The 22,678-nt window shown below is 41.9% G+C and overlaps 1 protein-coding gene across 1 annotated transcript in view; it reads left to right on the top strand.

The window, feature by feature from the left end:
• Nucleotides 1–22,678, top strand: part of LOC115088529 (kinesin-like protein KIF28P) — a 179,075-nt gene that overhangs the window by 18,371 nt on the left and 138,026 nt on the right. The window contains exons 3-5 of the mRNA XM_029596792.1: nt 3,778–4,002; nt 13,007–13,161; nt 18,450–18,561. Of these exons, the coding sequence (XP_029452652.1) occupies nt 3,778–4,002; nt 13,007–13,161; nt 18,450–18,561 (492 nt within the window). The remainder of the gene's footprint in view (nt 1–3,777; nt 4,003–13,006; nt 13,162–18,449; nt 18,562–22,678) is intronic.

Below are 22,678 nucleotides of genomic sequence, written 5' to 3' on the forward strand. Positions count from 1 at the left end.
CATCTCCACGGGAAAAACACCCTTTTGGACTTCTCCCCCTTCCAGTGTCATCATCTAAACCCAGTGCATATAGGTCATCTAATTTAGAAATCAATTCTTTCATTGTGGTGTTGTGCTCCAGATCTGCCTCCTCCAGAACTAAAGGTAAAGCTGAACTTAACCATGCTGACCCAGCAGTTTGTACAAAAGGTTTCATATCACGACATGTGAACTGAATATCCTTATACTCCTCAAGGGGCAGGTTCCTCTGCACTGCTAACTGTAACCCCAATTTCCTCAGAACCTTTGTCCCTTCAGAAATAGTTTTCCATGATTCTGGCCACCGTGGACCAGGCCAGTTGCCTGGGTCCTGGTACTTCTCAGGAGAAATCCAAACCACAGAATGAGCTGATGCTGCACTTTAAACAATTAATGTAAATGACGAGAAGTGCAGACCAAGTCTTGTCGATCCAGAAGAAAATTTAATGTTTAATCATATGGCAACTCCACTGTTCTATTTCAAATATTATTTCAATACAACATGGGGGGTCCCCCAACACAGGACCCCGTGTTTCGCACACTGGCTGCGTCGGGAGGGACACCATTGAATCAAGTGTCTTGCAACAAAAATATAAACAAATTCAAACCAGGATCGGTAAAGATAATGGGTAAGGCTGACAAACAAAAATTCTCTCTATAATATTTACAGTAACCAAACAGAACTATGGTTATTTCTAGTTTCAATCACCCAAATATACAAAGACCTTTGACTTTACGTAATTACTCTGATTGTAATTCTGCCGGGGTAGTGTCCATTATTACTTGTCCCTGCAATAAATTATACGTGGGGAAAACACTAAGAAAAGTAAAAACACGTATAATTGAACATAGGTCCAACATTAATAATCTGAAGGAAAACGCGCCTCTGGTAGAACATTGGGTTCAATACTCCCATACAATAACAGATTTAAAGTTTTTTGTCATAGAAGTGGTATACCCTCCGGTGCGGGGAGGAAATTTCTCTGACATTTTGATTAAAAGGGAACAAAAATGGATCTATCTCCTGAACACGGTAGCTCCAACTGGACTTAATTGTGATCTTGAGTGGAGTTACTTCACCTGAGAGTATCCGGTGCGCTGTGACTTACCTGCCCTGCTCTGATTGGCTATCTGTTCTCACACTGTGATTGGTCGCGTCTATTCGCGCCAAAAATGTTTGTAGCATTTAAATCCCGACTACAATGTATCCACAATGCACTCCTTGTAACTTTGTATCTACCCAGCGATAAGGTATGTTCTGTTTGGTTACTGAAAATATTATAGAGAGAATTTTTGTTTGTCAGCCTTACCCGTTATCTTTACCGATCCTGGTTTGAATGTGTTTATATTTTTGTTGCAGAACACTTGATTCAACGGTGTCCCTCCTGACGCAGCCAGTGTGCGAAACACGGGGTCCTGTGTTGGGGGACCCCCATGTTGTATTGAAATAATATTTGAAATAGAACAGTGGAGTTGCCATATGATTAAACATTAAATGTTCTTCTGGATCGACAAGACTTGGTCTGCACTTCTCGTCATTTACTCTTACTTCTCAGGGCCATACCAATAACATTAAGTAAACACGGGAGGGATTCACCATCAGGTTGAGTGTCCACTATTTGTTTAGAGTGCTCATAAACAAAAGCGTACCTTACATTTAGGTCCCATGAGTGCAATTTCCTCTTCATTAAGCTGTATTGAAGCACCACCCTGATCAGTAAGACTCACCAACCAGCCCCCCTAAATTTTCTTATCTTTTTGAGTCTATATGCTAACTGAGCCAACTATTTTGAAGTATACAATTGTGGTTATTGTCTGCCATGTTGCTGTCCTACCCCCCTTTTTTGTAAGAGGAAGGATAGTTATTGCCTGTTCAATTTATTATTGTAATTTATATTTATGCTATTATTGATGCTTTGCTATTTGATTTGTTATATATTTGTATATACTATTATTTTGCTCTTGTTTGATGTATACATTGTTATATTTGATTGCTATGTTCGAAGCTGCTCTGGATTGTTTTTTGGAGGGTGACATATACATGAAAATTGGACTTAAATTAAAATATACATATAATTGGGATTATTTTTCCCTATCTGCATCGATTTGCACTTGTCCAGATTAAGTTCCATCTGCTATTCAGTTGCCCAGTTCCCCTGTGGGCTTCAGGCTTTCTCCCTCTTTTTTGTTCAGTGTAAGTACTGATTCCTCCTTTACATGTAGAAAGTCTGTCTCTGGGCTTTTAAATCTGTTGACACAATATACATCCCTTCTCTAACATTGTTTATTATCTTCCAGGTTCCTAACATAGTAATGACGGCAGAAAAAGACTAAATAGTCCATTCATTCTGCCCAGCAAGTTTTTTTATGGAGGTAACTGCCACTCCATGAAAATTACCTCCATGTTCCTGATCTAGGAAGCCACTTTTCTCTGGAAAAAAAAATCTTTTATCATGTTATCTGTTCTTAATTATTACGTTTGTATTTTTTTGTCAGCTATTCCTGCTGCCTACAAGAAGGATAATAAAAAAATAAATAAATAAATAAATCAATCTTGGATCTAACCACTTTCAGTAGAAGCTTCATGAGGTTACCACATCCATTGACAGTAGAGGTTCCTAATTGTGTGCCTGGGAGAACCTCGGGTGTGCAGCAAAATTTTGGCCATTTGCAGATAGAAAGTAGAGTCATAGCCACCACTGCCAGCAATAAAGTCTTGCTTTCTCTTACCCCATCCCCCTAGGTACCCTGCACCATAGCTTCCCACTAGCAAGAGGAGTCAATAAGAAGCACTCCTTGATTATTGCTGCCACCACCTCTTCCTCTGCTGATTTCCTTCTGAAGTTGGAACTGCATAGGACCCTGTAATGTTGCAAAACTACGGGGCGTCACATGGCTCCAACTTCAGAGGGAGGTTTGCAGAGAAGGATGTGACAACAGTAAGTGAGAGGCACTGCTCTTTGGATTCCTCTTGCTAACTGGAAACTATGTAGAGTGGAGGGAAAGGACAGTGATGATGCCAAGGAGATGGGACAAGGGAAGAGAATGCGGTGATGATACTGTGGTGTAGGGGAGGGGAGGAGAGGGAAGGGAAGATGATGTGGTGTGGCAACAAAGTGAGTCCAATGTCGTGTGTGCCACAACATAAAAAAGGATTGGGAATCATTGATCCACAGAGTACTTCTTGCTCCTAGAGATATAAGGCAAGCCAAAACTGGATCAAATATATTCTTATTATTCTCTACACTAAAACAAAGGACACTGGATCTTGGAAATTCTCATTGACATCTCCTGCCACTTCCTAAAATTATGATTCTTTTAATGGACTTGCACAAGAGTTTATCAAGCCCAATTTTACTTATCTTTGCTTTTTCTGAAGCTCCTTCCAAATTTATTTATTTATTTAAAGCTTTTTTTTTTTTTTTTTTTCCACAGTCCCCATCCCTGGAGGGAGAGATGCAAAGTTCCCATAATAACAGATAGTGCCTGGTACCTGTTTTCACTACAAAGTCTCATATAGCTCCACTTGTCATAGTCTGGGAATGCTGTTCCAACTGAAGAACTAGGAAACAAAAGGCACCGTAATCCAACACAAATTGTAATTTTGCCAGTTGGGAATACATTTTCTCTGACTCTTTTCCCATAAAAATGTCACTTTTCTATACGTGTGCAATGCCAGTATCTAGCCATGCTGTGTAATAGTTTGATAATTCATTACTCTACTTGGTGAAATTTAATCTAGTCTTTTCTCAACTTTAGGTGATAGACCTTTTATCCAAAACCAAGAAGAAGGGTGGGCTCAAGGTACGAGAGAACCAGCAGCAAGGCTTCTATGTGGATGGTCTGAAGTTAGTGCCTTGTGAAAGCTATGCACAGATAGAGAGACTAATGGAACAAGGAGCCAAAATTAGGACCATGGCCTCAACCTGCATGAATGCCACCAGCAGCCGATCCCACGTAGTCATCACCATCCACTTCAAACAGGTGCCGTACGCTGCTGGCAAGCTCTGAGAATATGTCATCGGTTGTGATTTTCAAGAAGGTTACACTTTCTGTAACCACCAGGCTGGTTTATCCCAGTTAGTAGATCCAGAGGCCATATCTCAGATCACAGTTTTAGGTGGTATACTTCCCTTGGTATTAAATTAATTTACTCTCCAGGATTTGCTGAGTGAGAGAAAGATAACTTTCATGGCCCTGTGTATTGCAAACTCTTAAATCCCATTTCACAGTTCTCATACGCTGCAGTGATGGTAACAACACTAATGAAAATCGGAGTCATTAGACAGTAATTATCAGGCAGGAAGCTGATTTTTGGTTTCTAACATTACTCATACTGAGATGTGAAATGATGAAGGTAGTCTTTCAGCTGTTGATTCACATATTGATGTTACAAGTATCTCATAATATTGGACTATTGCAACTCCCTCCTTCTCGGTCTCCCAGCCAACTATCTCAAACCCCTCCAAATGGTCCAGAATTCAGCAGCCAGGATTCTCACCAATACCAAACAAAGGGAACATATCACCCCCACCCTTCAGTATCTCCACTGGCTACCCATCAAATCCAGAATTCTCTTCAAAGTCCTCACGATCATACATAAAGTGAAACACAACCTCTCATCCCTCAACACTTCTATACAACTAAGACCACATACCTCATCTAGACCAATCAGAAGTGCCTATAAAGACACTCTTTATGCCCCGCAAGCGAAAACATCCTTAAGGAAGCGCGCCATATCGACAGCAGGACCCCATCAATGGAATGCATTGCCTCCGGACCTCAGGCAAGAGCCGTGCCCTATGACCTTCAAAAAAAACCTCAAGACTTGGCTATTCAGCCAAACCTTCCCTGACACCTAACCTTCCCTCTCCCTCTGCCCGATTCATTCTAGCTGACACTTTAGTAAGTCTCCTCAGTCCAGTACATTGTCTCTACTTGTTTTTCTCAGTTATCATCTCACCGGTTTTGAGATGACATGTTAGGTTTCTGTTATGCTTTGTTATGACCCGATCCATTGTTAATTGTCTCCCCTGTTCATTGTATCGCCCATGAGCAAATTTTGCATTACATTGTAAACCGATGTGATTTGTATCTGTTACAGGAACGTCGGTATAGAAAAGTTAAAAATAAATAAATAAATAATAAATGTGTGACTTCTCAACATCTTGATGTTAGAGCAAGAAAACAGAAAGCAACCGAGTCCCTAGTTAATGGGTACACGGAACTCAAATAAATCAGCATAAAACTATAAAAGGAATAGGGAGGGTATTAAAAAAACAAAACAAAACCTCCCATCTAAAATAAAAGGCTCTATTGGGCCTTAAAACTTAACCAACAGAAGAATCTTGGGACAGCTATGGTATGCTGCCCCTGGGAAAGAAATGGAAAATTCACAACATAAGTGTTGCGCCGGGAGTTGGACCCTTGGCCTAGTGCAGGATTGGTAGGCTCCTTGGTCGGACCCAGAGAGCGCCTGCCACCAGGAGGCGGAGCACAGGAGGAGGCAGAGGCTAGCTGGAGCTTCACCACTAGCAACCCGGGGTTCCTTTGGGTTGAGCCTTTGGTTACCTGGGTTGTCTGGTCTTAGGTGGGCCTTGCAGGATCTCCTTGAGAGAAAGTTCAGGAGTGTGCCCACCATGATCAAAGCTGTGCAGTTGATGTTCAGGCTTGGAGTTCGGGGTTCTAGAGCAGGCCAGAAAAGAGTCTCTGAATGTATGACAAGGATCAAGGCCAGAGTCAAGGTAATGAGGTCAGCCAAAGCAGGGGTCAATACCAGTAGTCAGTCCATGGGTAGTCAGCCAAAGCAGGGGTCAAGTTCCGATGGTCAGTCCTTGGGTAGTCAGTCAAAGCAGAGGTCAGGTTCCAGGCGGTGGTCAGGCAGAGGTTGGTTCCAGGCAGTGTGCAGATGTGGTCAGTGTTCAGGCAGAGGTCGGTTCCAGGCAGCGTACAGACGAGGAAACAGGCAAAGGTCAAATCCAGTCAGCGCAAACGTAGTCAATAACAGGCAGAGGTCAGAACCAAGAAGACAGTCCAAGAGGTACTACTTGGGAAGACGCTGGAACAGAATGACGCTGGAACAAAGACTGGAAACGCAGAGGCAAACTTGATATCACAATGTGATAGACCTGATTGCCAAGGCAAAGAAGTGCAGGCAGGCACTTCTTTTGTATGGTGTTCAATTAGGGCGTGCCCGCCCAGCCCACTTGGCCACAAATCCCGCCCCAAACTCCTCCTATTTTTCTCATTTGCATGCGTTAAAGGCATTTTCGCATGCGTTAAAGGTGCTTAACGCATGCGAAAACGCCATATAGCACTTTGATAAATGACCCCCTTAATTTTGACAGCCATATTTCAAATCTTGTCAAGAAGATTTTTTATTTTTTATGATTAATTCAACAGGTAAAACATTCCTGGAGATACATGATCTTAAAACTTTATCTTTCTCCCTCATATTAAGTCCCCTGGATTATTGTAATTCACTTTACCATAGTCTTTCCTCAAATTCGATTCACAGGCAACAAATTATCCAAAATACTGCTGCCAAGCTAATTTTTGGTGAAAGCAAATATGATCACGTCCCCCCTTCTTTAGATGGCGCGTCATTGGCTGCCCATAGATTGCCATATACAGTTCAAAATCTGACTTTTAAAGCCTTTCAATGGGGAACTCCACCTTACCTTAATAAGCTATTGACTCCCCATCACCCTTCCAGGAATTTGTGTTCCTCTCAGTTAGAACTGTTAAGGCTCCCATCCCCTGTTGTCTAGAGCGCAGCTTCTCTTACTTGGGACCTTATTTTTGGCATTCTCTTACCCTTACTTTGCATATTGAAAAAGAATTTAGCAAATTTTGGAAAAGTCTAAAGACCTGGCTCTATTCTAGAGTTTTAACTCTTGATTATTTTTGTTTTCAACTATTTTAAGCTTTTTTATTTCTGTATCATATGATTTTTTAAGTCATGTCATTGTTAATCTTTTTCATTAAGTTGTAATGTGCCTTTCTGTTACATATTTATGTATACAATTTTTATTTATTGTATAATGCTTAGGTTTGTTTTTTTTTTTAACTACTTTAGCTTTGTCCATTACTTTGTCTATAAAGAAAGGCGATGTATCAAATGCATATGAAACATAAACATTAAAACCTTGTTTCGCTCATTGGACTTAATGCTTCTGATTCTAGACTTGGAAGTTGAGTCCCAGTTAGGCCTTTTGTTTTCCATCAGTTACTCACAAATTGCCACCACTCTCTGTGGCTAAAACATCATCAATTGATCATAGCACACTATTTCAGTCATTCAACATCTAATCTATTGCTTACACATTGAGCTGGACTTCTGACCCAGTTAATGCTTCCCATTGTTTCTCTGGGTTTATGTTCCTTATCTGTCTTTTGATTGTCTTAATCACAGTGGGCTTTAATTGGCCTAACTAATGTCACCAAAAATATACCACCACCTGATTATTTTGTTCATTAGTCCTCGAACATTGACGAAATAAATTTCCAGAAAAAACATTCTCGGCAACAGAATGCAGTATGTGGAATTATACTTATAGGAGTGGAGGTCAGCAGGTGATACCAAATGCTGTCAGCCGACTGCTTCTAGCTCCCAGCTCGTAACAGAACCCCCTAACACCCAATGTGTTTGTTGTACTTTGGACATTGAAGTGTGGGCCCTTGGTTGCTGTAAGAGATGACACCTCCCACAGGACGGAACTCAAGGCAGAGATGGACACAGAGATATAGCTTTATTGTACTGCAATGTAGATGGTAACCCAAATAACGGGTGATGGTTCCAGCTAGGAGCGGAGACTCCAGATGGCAATGTTCCGTCTGTAGGTTGCAGGGTGGAAAAGGTAGTTCGACAGTCACACCAGGCCTGTGGTACGGGGTAGGCCGAAGATCTATGGAGAGAGAGATGAGACAAAGCAGTACTCACTCTGATGTTGGTAGTTGTAGTAAGAGAGCCCCGAGGAGCGGAGATCTCGGACGAACACGGCCTGGTAATAGGTAGGAAACCCTGATGGGAAGATAGGAGCAAGGCAAAGCCCCTGAGAAGCGGGTACCTTAGGCATCCTTGTTGGTAGCAGATAACCCCAGACGGTAAAGAGGAGCGAGACAAGGCCCCGAGGAGCGGGTACCTTAGGCGTCCTTATTGGTAACAGATAACCCCAGAGGGTAAAGAGGAGCGAGGCAAGGCCCCAGTGGAGCGGGTACCTAAGTCGTCCTGGAGCGAGAATACACAGAGCGGGAGCGTCTTGTAACGAGGAGAGATCAGCATGGAGGATTCCTTGCTAACTCGTATTAGGAATCGTGAATGGAGTTTAAATACCCATGCTAGTGACATCATGCGGTGGGGATGCCCCAAGGTTCCCGCCATGATGCACGTAAAGGACAGGGCTGCGTGCGCGTGCCCTAGGTGACTCCTGGAGAAAGATGGCGAATACAATCGCCCATGCCGGCCCGGGGACACCGGAGGGTTCGGTGTGGAGAAGCAGAGGCAGCCATCTTACCAAAATGGACTAAGGCAGAAAAAAAGTGAGCAATAGAGGGCGCAGCCATCTGCGACTGACGGGCGCAATAGTGTTTTTACTGTGTAGGATCATAAATGTGTGTAAAAATTTTTTTTTTTTTTTTTTTTTAAGAATGACAAACAGAAATGGTAAACTAAATAGACTTAAGCTTCTGAGAAGTCACAACACAAGTTAACCCAAAGATCTCATTTCTACCAAGTCACTTTTATTGGCAGAGTTCCACTTTAAACTGAACAGGCAGTCCTGCGGGATGTGCTAATGGTTTCGTATTTCACGCTGTTAACTTCAAATGCTTCTCATACTTTCCTTTTACACAGAATGGCTGTGGTGATTCCTGTCCTCAAGTTGGGAAACCCAGAGATAGCTGCTGATTTATGGGATGTAACAGGGGAATTTTTTTTTTTTTACTTAATTTTGTGAACAAGGGAAACAATGTTCACCTAAATGCCCCTTCAGCTCAAGCCCTGACTGCAGCTTATCACAATACTGGAGCTACCAATTTTTGAGAGATTTTGAACCTATGATATCACCACCACAACCTTCTCCCCCCTTTCCTATCCTTTCTGTAAAATGCTTTATTCACTCTGATGACTACAGGGCTGGAAGAAAAGAGCAGATATCACTTGCCCCCTTCCCTTGACTCTGCCCAGCTAGTGCAGAAATCTTCATCGAACTTTGAATAAGCTGTTTTCCAACCTTTGTCTGTAGTTTAAATCTATCCTCTGTTTCTGCTTTTTCTAGTTTCCTTTCTTCCTTCTCATTCCTTTTTTTCTTTTAAAGCTTAGTTTCTGGTTTTCCATTCATTTCTTTATCATTTCTTATTTTTGTTCCATGTGTATGTCTTTCTACCCACCATAGCTCATTATCTTCGCTCACCCCGTCCTAGTTTCCCCCTCCTGCCATTTTCATCTCTCTCACCTCTCCTTGCCTCTTCCCCTTCCATGATCCCCTCTCTTCTTTCAAACCCTTCTTTTGACTTACCTCCCCTATCAGCCCTCCTTCTCTCTTTTTATACACTCCTTTTCAGTCATCTTCACCTCACTCTCCCTCTTAAGTTCCCTTCACCTAATCACTCACCCCTGTTCCTCTTCTTATCACAGTCCATGTCCTCTCCCCCAGCTCGTATCCCCTTTTCCCTTCTCTCAGATACTGTCCTCTTCTTGCAGTCCATGTCCCTTCTCTAAGCCTTCTCTGGCTTCACCAGCCTGTGTTCACTCCTTTCACAGTCCCTTTTCCCCTCACAGTTCCTTGCTGCCTCCTCTTCTCTCAGCCAGAATTTCTTCTTTCAGTTCCTCTTTCAGACCCTCACAGCAGTATTCTCTCTCCCAGCCAGTATTGCCTTTTAAACCATCTTCTAACAGTTCTCTCAGCCCCTCTTTCACCCTCCTTATAGTTCTCTGTCCCTCTTTACCTTTCCCATACCCTCTATCAGCATCCCTCCCATCTCCACTGCTCCTCAGGAAGACTGCCATACACTGCTGTTACTCTCTGGTCCCCCTGAAGCCCATTGGTCAAACATCATGTAGAGCCAATAGGCTGCAGGGGGAGGCAGGAGCAGTAACTGGGAGAAAGAAGCCCATTGGTCAGACATTTTACAGCCAGACAATGGGCTGCAGGGGAAGGGAGGAGCAGTAGCAAGGAGACACAAGTACTTCCTTACTGCCCCTCACTGACAGCCCTGCAGCATGGTGCTCTCAGCTCCCAATCTATACAAGTGTAGGAACAATATTGGGGTACTCAAGCACCCATAGCACCCTTGAGCTGCTGCCTATGCCAAAGCTGTTCTTAAGCAAGTGGAAATCACAGAAACCTAAAAGATAATTCAAATTGCTGTGATCCACTATCTGCATTTACAATGTTGTTGGGATTTTTTTAATCATACACAATGATATATTACTGAGGCTGATAATGAATGCTGCTACTAAACATTAATCAAATTTAACAGGAGCCTACTAAAGTTCATTTTTATTATTAAAAAATAGTAAGGGGGGGCTGGTCACTGGGATCACACAGTAGCATTCAGAAGAGACAGGTTCAGTCAATTCAAATTTTATTTATAACCTGCTTTTCTTAGCAGCTCAACTCGAAGAACAAAATAATAAAATACAGTCAGAACCATAAATAGGGATGTCTCCTGTCCATGGCTGGCTGAAGTGAGGCACATTGCGCAGGTGACACCAAAGTGGCACACTTGATCCCAGTGAGTGAGGGAAGCCTATTTCTTACTGTGGTGACCTCTTCTGGGCAATAGAGTATTTAAAGCTGTTGAAATTTCAATCCAGCGACACTACTTAAGTCACATGGGCAATTCTATCTGGGGTGGAGGTTAAATAAAACTGAAAGAGAAAATAAAAATAAATTTAGAACCCACCCAAAAATAGTTTGCAAAGATTTCCTCTTCACATCCCTGCTTCTTGAACTAGCCAAAATAAATAAAAACTAAACAGAAATTTTATTTGATGATAAATTAAATTTAAATAAAATAGCTTTCAAAAACCAGTAACAATTACGGGTTTAAATTTTTTTTAAATGGACATCCTTGAAATTTGAAGATAAGATATTAGTGAATGCTCTTTTGATACTCTGAGCCATCTGAACTAAAAAGCCATGAGATAGGAGATGATGTCCTTTTGTGAATTGCAAGCTGGTTAAAATACAGGAAACAGAGTAGGATTAAATGGTCTGTTTTCACAGTGGGAAAAGGTAAACAATGGAGTGCCTTAGGGATCTGTACTTGGACCACTACTTTTTAATATATTTATAAATTATCTGAAAAGAGGTATGACGAGTAGGGGATCAAATTTGCAGATGACACAAAATTATGCAGAGTAGTTAATTCTGAAGCAGATTGTGATGAATTGCAGGAGGACCTTGTGAGACTGGAAGATTGGGCTTCCAAATGGCAGATGAAATTTAACATGGACAAGTGCAAAGTGATGCATATAGGGAAAAATACCCCTTGCTGTAGTTACACGATGTTAGGTTTTATCTTAGGAGTTACCACCCAGGAAAGAGATCTAGGCATCATAGTGGATAATACATTGATATCGTCGGCCCAGTGTGCTGTGGCAATCAAAAAAGCAAACAGATGTTAGCAATTATTAGAAAGTGAATGGCAAATAAAATGGAGGATGTCATAATGCATCTGTATTGCTCCATGGTGAAGTCAGTACCGAGAAGACAGTCCAAGAAGTACTACCTGGGAGAATGCTGAAACAGAAGGAGACTGAAACAAAGACTGGAAATGCAGAGGCAAACTTGATATCACAATGTGATCGACCCGATTGCCAAGGCAAGGAAGTGCAGGCAGGCACTTCTTTTTGTATGGTGTTCAATCAGGGCGCGCCGCGGAGCTGGGACCCGCCCCTGGGCCTTTAAGGGACCGGGCGCCACATCTCAAAAAGGATATAGCTGCATTGGAGAAAGTGCAGAGAAGGGTGACCAAAATGATAAGGGGCGTGGAACGGCTGCCCTATGAGGAAAGGCTAAAGAAGCTAGGGCTGTTTAGAGAAGAGACAACTGAGGGGAGGGGGGATATGATAGAGGTCTACAAAATCATGAAAGGACTGGAACAAATTAATGTAAATTGATTTACTCTCTTAGATAACAGAAGGACCAGGGGGCACTCCATGAAGTTAGCAAATAGCTCATTTAAAATAAATTGAAGAAAATTCTTTTACACTCAGCGCATAGTTAAGCTCTGGAATTCATTGCCAGAGGATGTGGTTACAGCAATTAATGTAACTGGGTTTAAAAAAAGGTTTGGATAAGTTCCTAGAGGAAAAATCCATAAACTGCTATTACGGTAATTAATAAGCAATAGTAGCATTAGATTTATCTAATGTTTGGGTACTAGCCAGGTACTTGTGACTTGGATTGGCCACTGTTGGAAACAGGATACTGGGCTTGATGAACCCTTGGTCTGACCCAGTATGGCATTTCTTATGTTCTTATGAACTGTGAATTGTGCACATTTATTTGCAGTGACTTAGGACATCTCCTTTCAGTTTCTTGGCTTGGGACACACCTTAAGTATAGAATTTCCATAGTTATGTAGCACATAAGGCTCAATTCACCAAATTTTTTGTCTCATAGGCAATTTCTCTTGTTTTGTCTTTTAATATTTTTTTGTCATTACTGCAAGCGCACAGAAGAAAAGGATTTCCCCCAGACTGGAAAATGGAAGTTCCATTCAGTGCACTGACTTAGTTGAGCTACTAGGATGTGAAACTCTGGTCTAAACCAAGGGCATCCACAAATGGGGATGGGGCTGAGAAACTAGAAGGAATCATTATCCTACTATTGGAAGGAATGAAGAAGTCTATTAAACAAAACCATAGCTGCTGTCTAAAAGGGAGCAGAACTAAGTATTTTGCATTTATAATAAGAGATTACCTGTAATATTTACCATTTGTCACAAAATAATATGTCTTTATTACAAATTCTTGCAGATTTTTCTGGAGAAAGATCTTACCAAACAATCCAGTATAAACTTAGTGGATTTGGCAGGAAGCGAACGACAGAAAACATCAGGATCTGAGGGGGACCGGCTTCGTGAAGGGACACGCATAAATCTCAGTCTAACTACATTAGGAAATGTCATCAGGTATGATGAATGAGGTCTATGCAAAGCAAAATGGAACTGGTTAGACTAGAGTCAATGAGATAGGCTCTTCTGACAGTCCTGAAGGTTAGTAGCCCTAACATTATGGGAACAGACCTGGGGTAGGTACTGCTCTTGCAGCAAAATCTTCTCTCCATCAATGGACATAGCTCTTGAAGTCTGTATTATACTCCTAGTCATGAGCAGTCACTGTAGTATATTACTTGGTCTACATCCAGAACAGGGAACTCTTTAAAGGCTGGTGAATGTTAGATTGGAAAGTGAAGGAGAAGTGCTGTGCAAATTGTGAATTTTAAAAAGATATTTATTCAAATTCATTATTGATTGTAGTTGTTCTCTGAAGACAAGCAGATTGGCAGTCCTCGCAGGAGGGTGACATTATCTAATGAAGCCCGGCCTGGAACTTTAAGAACTTTGAGTGTGCCTAACTCTCCTTTTCCGTGGAGCTCACTGGTCATGATTCCTTACTCTCCTACTTACGATGGTCTTTTTCTCCAGTGAAAGTGGCATGTTTGTTTGTCATGGGGCCTCCGCAGTATTGTTCTCTTCCTGTTAGTTATGCTAGGTAGGCATTTTGCTCATTTTTTCTGTTTTCGTTCCATTCCAACATCCAACGGGTACACTGATGAGCATTGACCATCTTGTGGTCATCAAGTTCGACTTTGCTTCCCTGCTTTTTCAGCCATCCATGGATAAGCAAACCAGCAGTTTGTCTGTCATGGATCCCCCATAAAAGATGTATCCTCTGCCTGGGGTCGTCACATGATGTCCTGAAATGTGTGGCCGGGACCTGCAAGGAATGAGGGTCCCATCTCGAGCTGATGGACAAGCATGTCAGGCACTGAAAGACCAATCCATAGACACCGACGGATCTGGGAGCTGCACTGGATGCTTGTGATGCATTGGTTTTGAAAGGGCATTCCATCCCCTTGATATCACCAAAGAGACAAGCTGTCACCTGCCTTTTCTCATTCAAAGAAGGCATTTGGTTTTGCCTCTTTGGCTCTTTGTCATAGGATAGTGGTGAAAGGGGAGTAGGCTCAGGAATAATCTAAGAAAATATTTATTTACAGAGAAGGTAGTGACTGCATGGAAAAGCTTCCCAAAGAAAGTGGTGAATGCAAGGACATTGTATGAATTTTTAAAAAGCTGTGTGTGTTTCTTTCATGGAGGATCTCTAAAGGAGTGTTAAGGACTGTAAAGATGAATAGTTGATGTGGATGTATAGATTAGATAGGCCATATGGTCTTTTCCTGCCGTCATGTTTTTATGTTTCTAATTGGAATTATTTCTGCATCTTTCTGCCACATTTTCTTGGTCTTTGATTATATCTTTTGGGTACATAATGATCTTTTTTCCATACACGGTGACATTTCTATTAGCAATACTCCTGTGCCATTGTCTGATTTCCTAGCATCAAACGTTTTAATTGATAATAAGGGGAATAACCAAGGTTGTCAAGCTTTCATTTTCTGCAATTCTGTCAGGGTGTAATACCAGTGTGTTTCTGTTACAAGGAAGTTGGTATTTACACACTTTCTAGTGTGCACTTCTGTCATCAGCATTTACACACTTCCTAGTGTGCACTTCTGTCATCAGCATTTCACATCCAGCAACAAGATGTGTAAGCATTTCCATTTCTGTACTATAGAATCTCCATTTGTCTATTTAGCCTATTTGTTCTATGCTTGCTGGGAGCCATTTTGTTCATAGTCCACTATCCATTTACTTTCATGCTGCAGCACTTGTTGAGTATTTGGGTCATGCAGTTATGCCTCTCAGCTTCTGATAGAGCAGCGTTGCTTACCTGTAACAGGTGTTCTCAGAAGAAAGCAAGATGTCAGTTCTCACACATGGATAACTTGGAGCCTGGCATAGAAATTTGACTTCAAAGTTTGAAGAACTTTGTGCCACACTGAACATGCCTCTGCATGCTAATGTACAACACATCCTCACAAGGGCCCCTTCGGTCTTGTATCTTAGCATATGAAACTCAAGCCAACTCCATGAGGAGGCAGGTGGGATTTGAGGGCTGACATCCTGCTGTCCTCAGAGAATACCTGTTACAAGTAAGCAACTCTGCTTTAATCACAGTAACAGGAATTTATTACCAGAAAAATAAATGTAGAATAGGACATTAACACAGTAATTCAGCTGGTATAACACATTATTTAGCCTTATTCATTAGAAAGCAAGGGGGATGAGGTTACATGTGCCCGAGTCACCACAAACTAATGCAATTGATCTGGCTGGAAAAAAACAAAAGTTTCTTCCCCTTTCTTTACTACACACCGACATGGGTATCTTAGCAAAAAAGAAAATCCTAAAGCAATGACTCTGCCTAAATACCAGAAATTCACATCTTCTAGTACAGGTAATAGGAGCCAAGTCAGGATATATTTTAACACTCTGACCATGGAATAATATAGGAAATTTTTGAAAATAGGTTTTCATTAATTTATTTATATCCAAAGTTGTAATAAAGGATACTATTAAAGTATTTCTTTCTAAGACTTTTAAAGTGGAATTCTCAAGAAAACTTGTAAGGTTGGCAGGTATTGAAACCACAGGAACAGAGGCTTTTTTTGTTATAAAGAAACGTATTAATGGAGGGAATTTCTTTATATGAGTTTCAGTCTCCCCCAACTCTAGTAGAAACCTCATTCATTTTTTTGCTGGATACTACGAAACTGTTCTTGGAAATGGGAAGTAACTGAATCAATTTTTGTTTCAAGTCTATTTATGGCTAACTCAGTCTGTTCACCATGTCCCAAATTGCATCTAACGTTACCATCTCTGGCCTTGAAAGTATAGGCCGCAGATCGACTGACTGCTCGGAATCAGGCAGATCCTGGTGTTCTCTTGTGGATGTTGTTCCATTTCCCACGGGTCTCGCAAACGTCTTCTTCAGCTGTTCTGTCGGCATTCCATTTCTCTCGCCTTTCTCCCATGGTTCTCCACCGACTCCAAGGAACTCCTTCTTTCCGACGCTGTTCCAGAGACTGCTCCCTCGTGCCCTGTCACCCTATCCACATCATCGGGGAGTGACAGAGCCGCATCCCCATCTGAGCCATGTTGAGCAGGAGGCGGTCGCTGGTCTGGGCTTAGGGAGGCGTCGTCCAGGGGAGCCTCCCGTTCTCCTTCCTGGGAGCTTCCTATGGGTTCACCGGATCCCTTTCCTTCCAGCTAGGTCATAAAGTGGTCGATTTCAAGTTGTAGGAGTGGAGGTAAGGGCTCCGAGGGAAAGACCCTTACTTTCCCTTTCCTCTTGGCTGGCATGACCAGAAAAATTTTCAATTTGGAAATAATGAATCGCAGCCCGAAATGCTCAATGATCTCACTGCACCGCCATCTTGTCCATAGATCGAATATTATGTTTTTATGGTGAGTGGTAAGAGAAAATGTCCTTGTTCTGCCCCGCACTCTGTGTTGGGGGAGTTTCTGTGAACACCAGGGTATTGTAGAATGTGTGGTGCAGGTTTTGTATTGGGATTTGTCCCATTCCTATCTATAAGAATTTTTGATTGAGGCGCTTGAATAATGTTAGTGGCAGATTTACTAGTGGGTTGAAACTGGCCTGGGTTTTATTTTGTTACTTAGAGGGGTCACTTGACATGCACGCCTAGCACCTTGCGACAATGGGGCAAGATGTTTGTAGCAGTGCCTCTTGATTTATGAGGAGGGGTGTCCATTCTCTGAATATAAGAAATTTGGTGTGGAGAGAGACATTGGACCCCCGCCAAGATCAATCTAACAGGGTGGTTTCCCTGTTGCAGGTGATTTTCTTTAAAAATCATCATAATTAAAAAATAAAACATAAAAAACCTTGCTTGGAGGGGGGGAGGGTTGGGAGGGGAAATTATGTGCACCAACTTTTCTCCGCATTTCTCTTTTAGTGATGTAGGCTGTCTCAAGCATTCCTCCTCCCACTAGTCTCTCGCTCTCTCTCTTTGCTCCCCAGTCCATCTCTTCCAGTTCAGCCCCGCCAGTTGCTCTCTTTCTCTCTCTCTCTCATTCCCTCCACCAGTCCATTGCCCCCAGTGGGTCCAGCTGTGACTGCCTGTAGTTACACTTCAAGCTATTAAATATGAATACATGCTTGCATATTTACCACCGTGCTTTGCAATTATATATGTTCCGCTTATATTGGTAAGCATTATTTAATAAGTTGTATATATTATGAATGAGCCAGGGTTGCTGGTAATTATTTCTTTATTACATTAATAACTTTTCTACATATGGCATATTGCAGGTAAAAATGAAAGAGAAGCATGTGGGGATCTGTGAAAATTTTGGAGGTTAAAAAGGGGTTCACGCTTCCAAAAAGGTTGGGAACCCCTGCCCTAGATGAACCTTATAGCCTGGCATCAACCTCCCCACAAACTGCATTTATAACAATAGATTTAACATGAAAAAGGACATTCTGAGGTAAAAATATAACATGCATGTTATAATAGGTACATGCGCTGCTATGGTGCAACCAAAAAACTGCAAAAAAAGACACTTGGAACCCATATGGTATTAAGCTGCTTTAAAATGTTGTGTGTAGACTTGGCCATCCCATACTAAAACAGCACTTGTTTTAAATGATGTAATCTGCCGAGCTCGAATATTTTGCTATAGGCGGAATATAAGCCTTTTTAAAATAAATAAATAGCTGCAGTTTTCAAACAGTAACAACCCTTTCTATGAAAAGTCACACTGCAAATATTACCCCAGACTAAAAAAAAAAAAATATAGCTCATTTCCAGAGTAGTTGTGGAAGTAGTTGTGGAGGTGGTTAAGGCAGTTAGTTTATCTGGGTTTAAAAAAGATCTGGACAAGCTCCTGGAGAAGTCCATAATTACTAATAGTCAAGCTGACTTAGGGAATAGCTGCTGCTTATTACTGGCATTAATAGCTTGGACTCTGTTTAATGTTTGGGTACTTGCCAGGTACTTGTAGCCTGGATTGGCAAATGTTGGAAACAGGATGCTGGGCTTGATGAACCCTCGGTCTGACCCAGGATGGTAACTTCTTATGTTCTTAAGGAGGTAAATATTGGAGGATTCCACACAATAGAAAGCCACCATCTATGGCTTCTGAGCAAGGACCGTTGCTGCAGTGGTTGAGCTAGATGGAAACGAGGCCAGGGTTACAAAAAAAAAAGGGAATGCAGGGAAGTGAAAATTCCAAGCCTTTGTGAAATTTATTTTGTGGTATTAAGCCAGATTTGCATAAAGCTTTTTTTTTTTTTCCCTTCTCCTGATGCTGTCATGTGTTTCCTCTAGTGCTCTGGCTGAAGCAGCAATGGGGAAGAAAGTGGTGCATGTACCATACCGAGAATCTGTTCTTACCAAACTTCTACAGCCAGCTCTGGGAGGAAATAGCAGGACTATAATGGTAAAGATGACTTACTAGATCCCATTCTTGGCAAATATGTAACCAGTGTTCTTTACCTTAAAAAAGCCTCCCAGAAACCAATTTAATACCTATACCTGTGTTTTTTGATGCAAAGTCCACAAATATTTTTCCTACAGGATTTGTACCAATTTTCAAAGGAAAAGTATGAGATTACTTGCTGAAGGGAAAAGTACCTGCAAAGATCTGCGCTGCCTTTTTCTCTGAGGGCAGGGGATATGACAGTCTTCACAAGAGGGTGACATTTATTTATTTTATTTTTGATTTTATATTCCGCTTTTCACACTTTATTCAGCACTTCAAAGCGGATTACATTCAAACACTGTAGATAGTTCCCTATCCCCAGAGGACTTACAATCTAATTTTGTACCTGAGGCATTAGTTGGAGCCCGACACGGAACGTTTATCTCAAAGTTTCTTGAACTTTAAAACGCGTCTAACTGGGCCTGCGTGGCATGCCATACTGCCACATGTCCACATGGGGGCGCCTTCAGCCTTATCTATTCCACAGATCCCATCATCGTGAATCGCCACTCTCCTTCTGTCCCTTTATCCATTCAGTTTCTTCCTTGGTAGGAATCATCCATTGTGTGGCTCAGTGGTATCTTTCTTCCCTTATTTCATTTTCTTAAAATTTATATACTGCCAGTGCGTAGCCCAAGGCGGTGAATAAGCTGAACATACATACATTAAAAAAAAAAAAAATCCAAATGAAAAAGTCATCATATAGTTGCTTCAAAAAAACAGAAGGCTTAAGAGCTCAATAACTTAGGGAATTAATCTCACAATGAATATGCCAGATGAAACAGATTAGTTTCTAACTTTGCTTTAAATGTTTTCATTATCACAACTCATAAGGGAAGACAGTTCCAGAATGTTCTCTCATCTCAGACAGCTGAGCCTGACAAATTGTCGGAATTTCCAGCAGTCCTTTCTGTGAGGAACATAATGCCTGCGTGGAATTTTAAATCGGAAGGGCATTCATCCATGGACAAGAATCTACAGCCAATAATTTGTGCACCAACATTGCAATTTTATATAATATCCTAGATTGAATTTGGAACCAGTGCAGCTGACAAAGCACTGGAGAACTGTATGCTGACCAAGGCAGGCGGAGTGGAGTATCTGTCAGCCCAGGATAAAGTGGGTGCCAGGCTAACCCTCAAGCATTTTGAGCTTGTGGGGGAGGAGTGAGTGAATGAAACTCAACTGGTGAATCTTGCAAGGAACGCTAATTATTCTAGCAGGGAAGGGGTTTTTTGAATGTGGCAAGAATGTTTCTGTGGCTTCTGATTGGGCAGAGCCGGCAGGATTGAAGGGAAGGGGGGGAGGAGTTATACTGGGTAAAGAGGTAGGTAGTTTCCTTTGTCTTTTTGGTTTGATGCAGTGAGTTGCAGACACTGGGTGGTTTGCTGTCCTAATTTAAAAAAGAAAAGAAAAGAGAGAATGGTGCAAAACCCCAGAAGGCAGTGTCACAGCATCCTTATCAAGGGACGTCAGGTGAGCTATTGCCATCGCTGGAGGCCTGTGTGGTGGTAAGTGATGGCGATTCTGAGGAGAAGGGGTTGGGGGTTCGAAGTCGGCGGTGGTGGCCAGTGCAGAAACTATGGTTGATGTCTCAGTGGATGTGCCGTTGGTGAACAGAGTCGATCCGGGTCCTTCCTGCAGTTTTTTGGTGGGGGCGGGCCACAGTGATTTGCTCGCTGCATGCTCGGGTTCCAGCGGAAGCTCGGAGGAGCTCGCGTGAGTGTCGGGGCCGGGTTTGGTGTGAATAGAGAGTGTGGGGCCATTGATTGGTCATTCCCAGGGCATGCATTTGGAGCAGAGGATGTGGCCTGTTGGCATCGGCGCGGGATGGCTGCGATGTGTGAGTGGTATGCCCAGCGTTGAGGTGGACTGCAGGGACATGAGGGGGCGGAGCAAGCGTTCGCACCGATCAACACGACACGAATCATAGAACATTGTTCGAATATTAGATCATCCAGGATTGATGAGCCCTTAGTGGCTCATTGGATACATGCCGGACACTCCATTGCTGACCTCTCCTTCCAGGTACTGGAGGTGGTCTCTCCCTCCCCGCGGGGAGGAGATTTCGCCTGTATGCTGGGTCGGAGGGAGCAGCGATGGATTTTCATTCTTAATTCAGTTTCCCCTCATGGTCTGAATAAAGATATAGAGTGGTACCTGTTTTATTAGTAATCCTGCTTTAGGTGTCAGTTTGATCACAGGTGTTCCTCTGTCAGTTTCAGCCTCTCGCGAGAGTTCTCTTTTCGCGCCATTTTATGTTCTTTAAATTTGGGTTGAAATCAGCGGGCGGTTGCGCTCCTGATGGTCTCGTATAAGGTATGTGAAGTATGATTATAAGGTATATATAGCAGCCCTTTGTTCCGTTTCTGATTACTCATATTATATTTCAGATTCGAATACCATCCTGTCCCTCCCGATGCAGCCACCGCGAAACACGGGACCGTGTCGGGGGACTGTAAAATTCCTTCTGTTACACTAATGGAGTTGCCGCAGTGAATGTATTATGAATGTTCACAATAAAATACTGTTTATTAATTGAATGGAACTGCATTGTTCTACCTGCACCAGTGTTCCTATGTACTTGCTTATGTGCAAGGTTTGCTTCTATATCATATTGGAGACTTCAATTACCCCAATATTGACTGGGTAAATGTATCATCAGGACACGCTAGAGAGATAAAGTTCCTGGATGGAATAAATGATAGCTTTATGGAGCAATTGGTTCAGGAACCAACGACAGAGGGAGCAATTTTAGATCTAATTCTCAATGGAGAACAGGATTTGGTGAGAGAGGTAACGGTGGTGGGGCCGCTTGGCAATAGTGATCATAATATGAACAATTTTGATTTAATGACTGGAAGGGGGACAGTGAGCAAATCCTCGGCTCTCGTGCTAAACTTTCAAAAGGGAAAACTTTTAAAATGAGAAAAATAAAAAAAACTGAAAGGAGCAGCTACAAAAATAAAAAGTGTGCAAGAGGCATGGTCATTGTTAAAAAAAAAAAAATACCATCCTAGAAGCACAATCCAGATGTATTCCACACATTAAGAAAGGTGGAAAGAAGGCAAAACAATTACCGGCATGGTTAAAAGGGGAGGGGAAAGAAGCTATTTTAGCCAAAAGATCTTCATTCAAAAATTGGAAGAAGGATCCAACAGAAGAAAACAGGATAATGCATAAACGTTGGCAAGTTAAATGTAAGACATTGATAAGACAGGCTAAGAGAGAATTTGAAAAGAAGTTGGCCGTAGAGGAAAAAACTCACAGTAAAAGCTTTTTATAATATATCTGAAGCAGAAAGCCTGTGAGGGAGTCAGTTGGACCGTTAGATGATCAAGGGGTTAAAGGGGCACTTAGAGAAGATAAGGCCATTGCGGAAAGATTAAATGGTTTCTTTGCTTCGGTGTTTAGTGAAGAGGATGTTGGGGAAATACCCATACTGGAGAAGGTTTTCATGGGTAATGATTCAGACAGACTGAACCAATTCATGATGAACCTAGAAGATGTGGTAGACATGATTGACAAACTTAAGAGTAGTAAATCACCTAGACCGGATGGTATACACCCCAGAGTTCTGAAATTTCAGACCTATTAGTAAAAATTTGTAACCTGTCATTAAAATCATCCATTGTACCTGAAGACTGGAGGATAGCTAATGTAACCCCCATATTTAAAAAGGAGTTAATAAACATGTGGATAAAAGTGAACCAGTAGATGTAGTGTACTTGGATTTTCAGAAGGCATTTTACAAAGTTCCTCATGAGAGGAATAAAAAGTCATGGGATAGGTGGCGATGCCCTTTTGTGGATTACAAACTGGCAAAAAGACAGGAAACAGAGAGTAGGATTAAATGGACAATTTTCTCAGTGGAAGGGAGTGGACAATGGAGTGCTTCAAGGATCTGTATTGGGACTCTTACTTTTCAATATATTTATAAATGATCTGGAAAGAAATACGATGAGTGAGATAATCAAATTTGCAGATGACACAAAATTGTTCAGAGTAGTTAAATCACAAGCAGATTGTGATAAATTACAGGAATACCTTGTGAGGCTGGAAAATTGGGCATCAA

This window comes from Rhinatrema bivittatum, chromosome 3, assembly GCF_901001135.1.
Source record: "Rhinatrema bivittatum chromosome 3, aRhiBiv1.1, whole genome shotgun sequence".
Lineage (NCBI taxonomy): Eukaryota > Metazoa > Chordata > Amphibia > Gymnophiona > Rhinatrematidae > Rhinatrema > Rhinatrema bivittatum.